Source organism: Gossypium hirsutum, chromosome D09 (assembly GCF_007990345.1).
Source record: "Gossypium hirsutum isolate 1008001.06 chromosome D09, Gossypium_hirsutum_v2.1, whole genome shotgun sequence".
Taxonomy (NCBI): domain Eukaryota; kingdom Viridiplantae; phylum Streptophyta; class Magnoliopsida; order Malvales; family Malvaceae; genus Gossypium; species Gossypium hirsutum.
In genome coordinates this window covers 46508021-46519271 of record NC_053445.1, presented here as the reverse complement: position 1 = coordinate 46519271, position 11251 = coordinate 46508021, and the positions used below count along the sequence as shown (strand labels likewise).

General features: G+C 30.7%; 1 protein-coding gene across 1 annotated transcript; it reads left to right on the top strand.

The window, feature by feature from the left end:
* Nucleotides 1-2613: 2613 nt before the first annotated feature.
* On the top strand, nucleotides 2614-4680 carry LOC107890974 (probable aquaporin PIP1-4). The gene is made up of 4 exons (XM_016815586.2): nucleotides 2614-3580; nucleotides 3658-3953; nucleotides 4048-4188; nucleotides 4308-4680. The coding sequence occupies exons 1-4, from the start codon at nucleotides 3247-3249 to the stop codon at nucleotides 4398-4400; spliced, it is 864 nt and encodes a 287-aa protein (XP_016671075.1). The 5' UTR covers nucleotides 2614-3246; the 3' UTR covers nucleotides 4401-4680.
* Nucleotides 4681-11251: the final 6571 nt, after the last annotated feature.

Sequence of the window (11251 nt, the reverse complement as noted above, 5' to 3'; positions counted from 1 at the left end):
AGGCTTTTAAAATAATGTAATATTCGATATTCGGGATTTTCGAGCAAATTGAGCCCTAACGTATAGGGTTCCGATTTTCTTTATTAATCCTAAATAGCCGAGAATATTATTTATTCAAAATGCATGAGTATAAGAATCATTTTCGGGAATTTAACTTGTTGTGTCCTAACGTATTCGGCATGACATATTACTTTCTTGAAATGAAGATTTTCTTATAAAATAAAATCGATATTCAAAGTTTGGGGATTTTGAGAAATTGTACCCTAACGTATTGGGTCTTGATTTCTTCGTCTGACTTAAACATTTGATTATCCTTTTCAGATTTCATCATTTGAGTTTTTTTAAATATTTTTAATCCTCGACATTAAGATATTAAAATAATCAATTTGGGTCTCGATTTCTTCTTCTGACTTAAACATTTGATTATCCTTCTCGTGCGTAACTAGCTCCCGAACTCGTTTTCACAAATTTCGTAGACCAAAATCATTTTTAGGTGAGCCGATCACACTTCAATAAAGCATCGATGGCGACTTCAGCTTTTTGTTTTTTAAAGTCGACAACTAAATTTTTTTTTTAAAAAATGGTTTTCGACACGAAGCATACAAGGTCAAGGAAGGCCCAGAAATTTAAAGAAGCCGAAGGAAGTAGTATGGATTTGAGGGTGTTTTCAATATCATACATGGAGCATGTATTTGAAAAGATGCATAATCTTGAATTTTACAGAAATTAATAAGTTAATTCATTTATTTTAATTTGTCAGTAATTACCTCAAAGTTAATCCAATTATCATGAAAATTCAATTTTTGTAAAGTAAGAAAACCAGAATTAGACATAATTGGGCCAACGACTATGGCTAAGAATACAAAGCCTCGTTAAATTTAATCCTTTGACTTTTGGGTTTTATCAATGATGCCTAGAGGAGTTTTCTTGACCAGGCTCAGCTTTGGGCCACATATTACGAGTGAAATTCCAGATTAAAAACTACTACAAAAAAGTTCAGTAAAAACACCTTTTTAGTCCCTGTCAATTTTTAAATTGATCAAATTGGTCCCTATGAAACAATTGGAGCAATTTAATCTCTATCAATTTCAAAAGTAAGCAAATAAAGATAATTAGTTATGATGTTAATACTCTTTTTTGTTAATTGTACTTAATTTTGATTGGTGTAATAACAAATTTAACCTTCAATGTTTACATATCTTGTCTAAATGTTAACAAATGTAGGTTAAATTAGGACCAAATTGACAAAATGTATAAAATTTGAGGGTTAAATTTGTTATTATATGAATAAAAACGTGTACAATTGCTAAAGACATTAAATTTGTGATTAATTGTCATTAGTTGCTCACTTTCAAAATTAAAAGGGATCAAATTGCTTTGATTTTTTTGATATGGACCAATTTGTTTAATAACAAAATTGAGAGGGACCAGAGAGGATTTTTTACCAAAAAATCGCATTGGTGTAGTCAGCAAAGTATCATTGCATTTGGTTGGCAAATTTATGAGGAGGACAAGCCCAGAAGTAGATAATGATGAAACATTATAGGCTCATAGCCCAGACTGTGGTGGGTTCATTCTCAAGAAACTACTAAAAAAAATGAAGAAGAAGCCTTAGCTAATGGGTCATTATTGAGAGTAGTGCCCAATGTCCTTTCCCTAGCAACGTGACGTACATGAGTTTTGTACTAGTTTAAGACAGAGGGCGGCAAAAGTCGGTGGTCACCATGCCCAATTTGGTGACTAGAAGTAGGAGTCTGTTCATCTTGCGGCTCTTATTCAACCAAAAGCAAGCAACATTAGGGCCCTAACACCCACTCACACTTTTCATCCATCATCCTCCCCTTGGATGAGGTCGGTCCTATAGCTGCAGCCTCTCACTATAGTGGGAGAAAAACAACAACCAATATAAATGTAAAAGCAACATTGCTTTTTAGTTACTAGATTATTAGGTTGGACCGTTGCCTGAAACCCATCATCCTCCATAACCAATTATTAAGTTCTGAGGACATAAATAATTGTCTTTACTCTTTGGAATGTTAGTGATTAAGCAGTTAAAACGAGCACATCTTTGGAGAGAATCATTTCTAATTGTTAATTGTCATCTTATTCCTCCCAAGTCCCGGTATGGACTACCACTTAAATTTAGACATATATGGAGTTGCATGTGGACAGAGATTTTTAACTAAAACAATATTGATTTTGGTGGTGTTGCCATGGAAACAATAATCTAGTTCGTGGTTCAACCTTAGTACTTGACTCATAGTAAGAATTTGCTATAAATTATAATGTAGTTTGTGACTCTGGTGTTGTAGGCGTGAAAACAATTTATCTAGTTTCATAAATAAATTGCTAGTGAAATGGTTGATGATCACTAGTCATTCTTGAGGGTCCTAGTTTGGGACCCGCAAGGGTGTGCGCCTCGGTCCCAGGATGTGACTGCGCCCACCGCAACATCTGCCAACCCGTGCTATATAACCTTTTGTCTTCTTATTTTTAAGTAAAGTTGTACTACTATAGCACCACCTACATTTTTTCTCTTTGAATTATTAACTCCATTTATAGGTTAAAAATAATTAAAAGTATATAAATTATTTGGTACCATCATTCCCTTATATGAAGCGTAGTATTTTACAAAGAAGATGACACCAATTTGGAGTTTATGTCGTAAGAAATTCAAAAAAAAAAACACTAGACTTTTTAATGGAGCACGTTGAGAACTTGAAAACTCCACCAACCCTTCTAACAAATTAATCCTCCATAGCATTTTTCTTATCTTACAAAATAAACATTAATAATTTACGCCGAAAGCTAGAATCATAACCATACTGCAAACCACATATTGAGAAGAAAAAGATTCCCACTCCTGCATGCAATATTCAAATGCAAGGTCCATATTTAATGAAGTGAAAATTACTCAAGAAAAACAACTGAGGACAAGGACATCCAAAATCTTTACATGATATCCAGCAAAGAGGCGACCTTTTCTTGATGTGCGTGGAGAATGAACTGTCGGTCACATGTCACACCAGTGCACAGTGACACAGTCCATTTCCCTCTTCAACCAATCAGAATACTCCAGAAGGGTTCGGCTTACTCTCCCTCAAATCTTTGTCCCAAAGTCACGCTACAAATAAATACCCCCCAATCCCCTCACTTCCTAAGCCATGCCCTTGGTTTTATTTAAGTTCATTGCTTGATCCATTTCCATCCCAGCAAAAGCCTGAAACAGTTTTAATCGTCGGTAAAATGGAAGGACAAGGTGAAGATGTTAGGCTGGGAGCAAATAAGTACAGGGAGAGGCAGCCTATAGGAACAGCTGCTCAAACCCAAGATACCAAGGACTACAAGGAACCACCTGCTGCACCGCTGGTTGAGCCTGCCGAGTTAACCTCATGGTCCTTTTACAGGGCTGGCATTGCCGAATTCGTTGCCACTTTCTTGTTTCTTTACATCACCGTTTTAACTGTAATGGGTGTTGCTAAATCTTCAACCAAGTGTTCAACTGTTGGGATTCAGGGCATTGCTTGGGCTTTTGGTGGCATGATCTTTGCTCTTGTCTACTGCACTGCTGGCATTTCAGGTACACAACTCGAGTTAAAATCTTGGAGATTAGTTGCAACATGGATATGTACTAATGTTATCTATGTATGTTGGCAGGGGGTCATATTAACCCAGCGGTGACTTTCGGGCTGTTCTTAGCGAGGAAGTTGTCGCTGATAAGAGCAGTCTTTTACATGATAATGCAATGCCTTGGAGCTATATGTGGCGCTGCCGTCGTAAAGAGCTTCCAAAAGACCCAATACGAAAGGCTAGGCGGCGGTGCAAACACGGTTAGCTCGGGATATAGCAAGAGTAGTGGCCTTGGTGCTGAGATTGTTGGTACCTTTGTTCTGGTCTATACGGTCTTCTCCGCCACTGATGCTAAGCGTAATGCACGAGACTCTCACGTCCCTGTAAGCAAAAATTACAGCTTCTCTACCTTCCCTTTCCTTTCTATCTGAAATTTATTGTAGAGTTGCCCATTGTTTAATCTAAAATGGATGTCAGATCTTGGCACCGCTGCCTATTGGGTTTGCTGTGTTCCTGGTCCACTTGGCAACAATTCCCGTTACTGGAACAGGCATTAATCCAGCTAGGAGCCTCGGCGCAGCTCTTATATACAACAAGGACCAAGCATGGGATGACCATGTAAGTCTTCCCATATTTCTTTAATTTTTTTTTTTCATTTCAAGCAAGTAGAAGAGGCCAAATAAATATGATTTGGAAACGATATCTATATCTAATGCAAAATCCTCCTTTGAGTGCAGTGGATATTCTGGTTAGGACCTTTCATTGGAGCAGCCTTAGCAGCTTTGTACCACCAAATAGTGATAAGGGCCATCCCTTTCAAGTCCAAGTAAGGGAGTGAGGAAGGAAACAGGTGCTTGATAAGTGTCAGTCTACGATGATGTGTTCTCCATTATCATTTTCTCTTCCAAGGAGTGAGTTTGATGTTTATTTTTCATCTATGTAATTAATGGTCGGTTAAGGAACAAAGCATGGGCACCTATATTGTACTAGTGGTGGTTCAATGTCAATGGTTTTCTCTAATATGAATGTAATTGATGCACGATAAAAGTTATGATTAAGGCAGGCAAATTGACCATTTTCTACTCTTAAATAAATTGCCGGCTTGTTTCACTCTATCTCTAGTACAGCCGTATAGGCTGAGTTGGTAGCAAAATAATTGTTTCCTCTATCACCGCCCTAAGCCTATTCACACAGAAACGTCTCCATATGATTTGCATTTTGCACCCTTTCCATCTTCCATCCCTAACTAAAAAACAAATATAACATAAATTTAAATACATTGTCTAAGCAAAGCTTTCTCATGTCAAAAAATTACTTATGTAAGAGTACATTAATAAAAAGCTTTGAAATGATGAAACGTTGGAGATATTGATGTTCAAATGTCAAGTTTCAAAGTCTCAACTCTCACCATTTGTATATTTTATTTTAGGTTTAAATTGTTTTTTTTATAAACTATAAATTATATATAACATCTCATCTTCTTTAAATTATTTGTGTTAATTTAAAATATCAAAATTGCAAGACTCAAAGATTTCAAAATATTAATGGATTTAGGTATGTTTCTGGATTTGATATGACAAATCCTAGTTTATTAGGTTTTGTATCCATCTTTTTTACTCTAACATTGATTACTTATGCTAACTCCATTCAATAATTTTAATCTAGAATCTATCTTAGCATGCATACATTATTTATCTTTTAAAAAAAATCAATCTCGGGATATCATGCATTTTGAGCCGGTTTTTCTATGCAAATCACTTAATAGAATTAGCCTAAGTGACTTGATTTGATAATGGTTGAAGTTTAGTGATATAATTTGATAAAACTAAAAGTTTGTAACCTATATTAAAATGAATGGTAAATTAAGTGGCTTAAAATACAAATTTCCCATTCAATCGGATATAAACTTTTCGATATATGCCCTTTTTGGGCCAAACACAAAACAATTATTAGTGGGCTTCTTCATTGACAGCCTATGACCTTGGCCCGTGTTTGGTTTGCATGCTTGTGGTGCTTGTTACTGTTAGGGTTAAATAGCATGATAATATTACACACAACGTCTTCAATGTTAGCATAAATGCACTTGCTTAATGTATCATTTAGTACGTAAATTTAGATTATTTATTTATTTTGGCGTAATGACTTATTTGGTCCTCTAACTTTATTAAAAAAGTTATTTTAGCCCTATATTTTAATTTTCGCCTCTTTCAACTCCTGAATTTTTATTATTTATCTGTCTGTGAACTTTGTTAACGTGACATCTACTTGTATACCATGTAAGCAATTAATTGTTTTTAAATATTTATATTTTTTATATATTTTTTAAAATAATTAGCTGCTAATATGGCATTTATATGACAATTCACATCTATATTAATCTAACCCAATATATATAAGAGATTTTTCAAAATTCATATAATATGAATGATTGAAATATCAAAATTTAAAAATTAAATTATCGCCTATTAATCAATGTTCAAGGTGACCTTATTAAATACGCATTTCAGTATTCTATTATGTTTATATGATCTCCTTTCTATAGATGCTTCTAATGTGCCCATTACGGAAAGACTCTAGAACTTGAGTGTATCTAGGACTGAATTTTAACTTTTTTGTTGTGTTTTTTACCGTGATAACGAATTCACTTTATTCTAAAAAAAAAAAAGTAGTTTCTGTTTTAAGAAATTGCTTGAAAAAGAAAAGAAGGAAAAAATACTAGAAAGTTTCTTTTCCCATAAAAATAAATAATGTGTTTAACGACAAAAAAGAAATGAAATGATGTCTATTTCTACCGCATTTAATTCACTTTCTTCTTTTACATGACATTAGAATGAAATGCTGATTGACGTGTGATTTACACATGTATATGTTGAAGGAAGATAGGCTTAAATAACATGATTAAGTTACTGTTGTCAATTGAATTCATGTTAATCTCATTAAGGACATGCATGTCTTATTCTAAATTATTCCCCCCATTAATAATTTATACCTATTTTATAATTAGGTTAAATTATAAAAATAATTATTTTTTTGTTTGTTTTAGATCAAATCACTTATGTTTGAAATGTTACGTTTTAGTCACTTACGTTATCGTTTTGTTACGAAATTGCCACTCTATCATTAAGCTCCGTTACCTCCCTAATGGCAATCCTACGTGGCAGTCTAAATGAGTTTTAAATGCCAACTTGAATGAGACTAATTTTTTCTATCAAAATAGAAAAGAAAACTAAAAGAAAAAGAAGACAAACAATTTTTTTTCAGTTTAAGGTGTAATTAATTTAAAGTTTTTAATTAAAAACCTATTCTCGTCCCAGTTGGACATTTAAGTTGGCATTTAAAATTCATTTAGACAACCAGTTAGAATTGTTGTTAACGGAGCTTAACAACAAAATGACTACTTCATAACAAAACGATAACGTAAGTTACTAAAATGTAATAAATTTTTTATTTAATCAAGGGCGAAACCAAAAAAGATAATTGGTTAAATAAAAAATTATTATTTTTGAATTCATGGATTTTCATAAACATATTCAAAGAATCATTTTTCAAAAGTTGAATAATAGTTAAAAAAAAAAATGTTTGCGGAATGCCCCTCTTCCTTTGCCGTTGAATCCGACTATATTATTTTATATATTTATGGAATTTTATAAATTAAACTGCTTAATAATACTCCTTACTTGTATTATGATCAACTGTACTGAAAAATGGGTTTGGAAGAAGTGCCGATAAATTAGGTAAGACCAAATGCAAAAAGCCACATGTACCCTTAGGCCTTAACTTACATCATATAAATAACAAATATTTCTATTATATTTATCCAAAAAAATATGTATATAATATACATTAATGACCTAACAAATTAATGTCAACATTGTATATAAAAGAATTAATGAAAATGGACCTTCCCGAACTAGGCCGCTGTGTTAGTTGCGATGAACATTCCTAATTTAATACAAATTATATCCTGGGCTGCTAATTTCCAACTTTTTCATACAAACTATATTAGTATAAACCAAAAGCAATTTGTTTTTTAAATCCGGTGGCTTAACCTAACTAAATCCATGACTGCTTTGTCTAAGCAAATCTTTCTTGATTTACAAGAGTTTTAGAGTTATTGAGGGTTGTTGGTTTTTGGTGTTTTTAAATTTGAGATAGTTTTTGACCTCTGCCTTGTCATTTGCTTATGATTGATTGTTTCTAGAAATTAATATCCCACACATGCTTTCGTGCCAACTTTCATGGGAAACGCTAAGCTCCAGTTTCTCGTTGAAGGATTTTGGTTTAAACACACGGCCTTAATTTTTGTTTTTCTTTCTATAATCACATCTTTCTGCTTTTCTTTGCCTTCCCACTCTTCTATTTTTCCCATGTTTTTTTTGTCACCTCTGGTTTCTTCGTTGTTTCTAGAAGTCAATTCTTTTATAACATTACTAATTAGTCATTAATTGTGTTATTAAAATATTATATGATTATATATAATTTGAATGTGGGTAAACTACACCCAAAATCACTTAACTATTTATAGATTTTCATTTTAATCATTTAATTTCAGAAAGTTACAAAATAGTAAGTTTTTTTTATTTAAGTCACTAATTTTCTTAAAAAAATCTGACTCACCAACCCTAAACGTAGAAATTATATAGAGGTTGCAAGCATATTTTTACCTCAAATATTTGCTCTATAATTTAAAATAAACTATATAGGGAACGAGTGTCCATGGGTATTCGCATGGTGACACCAATCTAGAGAGGAAAATGTTGGCATTTGAGGGAAATGAATAATGGGCTAGTTCCATATTGTTTATGTAACTATGTCCCTATTTGAAGCATTTAACATGTTCGATTAGGTCCATGCATTTAATTAATTAATTAATTTTGTTAGTAAATTTAGACCAAAATTAGGTTATATTTGCTCATAATAATAAAATATTATGTTTGAATAAAATTTATTACCTATTTAAAATGGTTATAATTGAAAAATAATTAATTCATTTAATAATTTAAAACTATATTTACAATCTTAGAAGATAATAAATTTTTTTATTAAATTTAACACCAAAAAAGTCATTATGTCTTCTTCTTCTTTTTTCCAGTTTTGCTTTTCTTACGACATTGATGATTAATTTTAAAAGAATAAGAAAAGATAAAAATTATTATCTTGGATTTTAGGTGTTTCCATCTTTTGAATATTTTCAATCAAATTTAGCTTATAATTTATTTATTGTTTTGCTTTTTAGGTGAAAGAGTCAAGCAAAATTGTAAAAAAAAAATCAAATTATATAATGTGTAAATGTTGAGGGTCAGATTTTTTAGAATCAAGACTAAATTGACATAATGTATAAATGCTAAGGGTTAAAGTGATTATTATGCCAGATTTAAAAGTTGCCACTACTAGTGAGCAAATGATAAAAAAGACAAAATTGAATAGTTGAGTGATCAAAAAAGGAAAGCATTGATAGTTAGGTGATAAAAAAGGATTTTTCACGGTTGGTTGAAGAAAAAAATTACTAGTAGTTGGATGACTATTACAATTTACCTTATTAATAAAGTTTTATTTTCTTATTAATTAATTTTTATTTTTAATGTATTAATTTTATTGAATCGAAGAGAAAATTCGTTAATATCACCTTAACCAATACCAAATATCATTAAGCATAACATTTTCCTTTTATATTATTTACAAACAAATATATAAATTGGAAATTTCAGTCTATTTTAATGCATTAAATACAAATATTAAAATAAAAAATCTTAAAATTTCTAAAGCACTTAGTGACTATTTTCATTTGCTTTTTCATGGATTTTCCTTGATCTGGTAATAGAAATGAAGCAAGCCAAGGTGAAGGGAATTTTTTTTAAGGGAGTTAGAAATTAAATTTTAATTTTTATGATAGTAAAATATAATTTTATCATTTAAATAGTTTATATTTTTATCATTTTTAAAGAAATTAAAATGTAATTTTATTTTTATTAATTTAAAATAAAAAAAATAAAAAATTTAAATATATTTTTTTTCATTTTAGAGACCCTGCCAATTCCCTCGTTCATCATATCTTGATTATTTTATTATTTTATTTTGTTTCTATGCAAAATATTTGCATTATTTACCCTCCCAAGAGTAGTTTGTTCTTGGATGTTGAATAGGATAATTTGTACTAAATTGGTAAATATTTTTTTAAATAGGTTATTTTTTTGCATTATTAATATAAAGCAATTAACCGATGACACTATTTTATTTTAATTATAATAATGTTATTCAAAATTATAATAACATGTAACCTAATTTAAAATATATGGTTTCAGATGGGTCATTTATTTTACTATCCCTTATATAAAACGGGGGAGGGGGGTTCACACGAGTCGTTGGGACTTGGGAGCAACTTAATAAAATATACATAGCTGTATATAAAAAAAAAAGATAAACTATACAAATGGTCACTCAACTATGATCACATTCTTGTTTTAATCACTTAATTTTAAGCACTAAATTTTGTATTCGTTCTTATTTTAGTCATCCGCTGTTAAATTGATAATAGAAATAATGACATGACCTTTTTTCTAACTGGTATAATAACATATTTAGTCCTCAATACTTACATATTCTATCAATTTGATCTTAATTCTAAATAATTCAAAAAAATTAACCCTTCACATTCACAAATTCTATCAATTTGATTCTCAAATTTCGTAACCAAAGCTTTCAGCTTTTAAAACAGAGACATTCCACATCTATAAATTTGTAAAACCCAAAAAAGAGAAAAAAAATCTTCAATTGGGTAAATATAACATGTAATAAATAACATGTGCAAATATATCATTGCTTAGACACCAAGTAATCAAATCTTAATTCTAAATAATTTTATAAATTTTACCCTTCGCATTTACAATTTCAACTTTTAAAACAAATGCATTCCACGTTTATAAATTTGTAAAACCTAAAAAAGAAAAAAATATATTTTCTAATTGTGCAAATATAACATGTAATAAATAATACGTGCAAATATATTATTGCTTAGAAACCAAACAATCGGATCGCCACTAAACGTCCAAATTCAAAAAACCAGGATTGAAACATAAAATCTAGCCGTGGGTACTAATTAATTCAATAAAATTCAGAATAATTAATAGCAAAGTTGCAGTTCTTCTTTATGGATGATTTAACAGACAAAATAAAATCAATTAACAACAAAAATTCTATTTTTTCAGTTTTTCTAATAACAAAGAACCTATATTTGAGCAATGGATTTAATTGGGTAACCATCAAATACAAGAAAAAGTAGAAATTTAAATGACCTAGAAACTAAAATCTCCATATAGTTCAATCATCAATAAACCTTGTAAAGCATGTTATATTTGCACAATCGAAGAAGTTTTTTTTTTTTGAGTTTTGGAAGGCCTCTGTTGTCAAAGCTTTTTGAAAGCTTTGGCTAGGAAGTGCATGGATCAAATTGATAGAATTTATAAATGTGAAGAGTTAAATTTATTGAATTATTTAGAATTAGGATCAAATTGATAGAATATGTAAGTATTGATGACTAATGTGTTATTATACCAATTAGACAAAACGTCATGTTATTATTTACGTTATCAATTTAACGGCATGTGACCAAAACAAGAACAGATACAAAGTTTAGTGCCTAGATTGAAATTTTTTAAAATTAAATAACCAAAACAGAAACATG

Coding starts and splice junctions, on each gene's coding strand:
- LOC107890974 (XM_016815586.2), top strand. CDS start 3,247: ATGGAAGGACAAGGTGAAGATGTTAGGCTGGGAGCAAATAAGTACAGG. Junction 3,581..3,657: donor CTGCACTGCTGGCATTTCAG/GTACACAACTCG, acceptor GTATGTTGGCAG/GGGGTCATATTAACCCAGCG. Junction 4,189..4,307: donor ACCAAGCATGGGATGACCAT/GTAAGTCTTCCC, acceptor CTTTGAGTGCAG/TGGATATTCTGGTTAGGACC.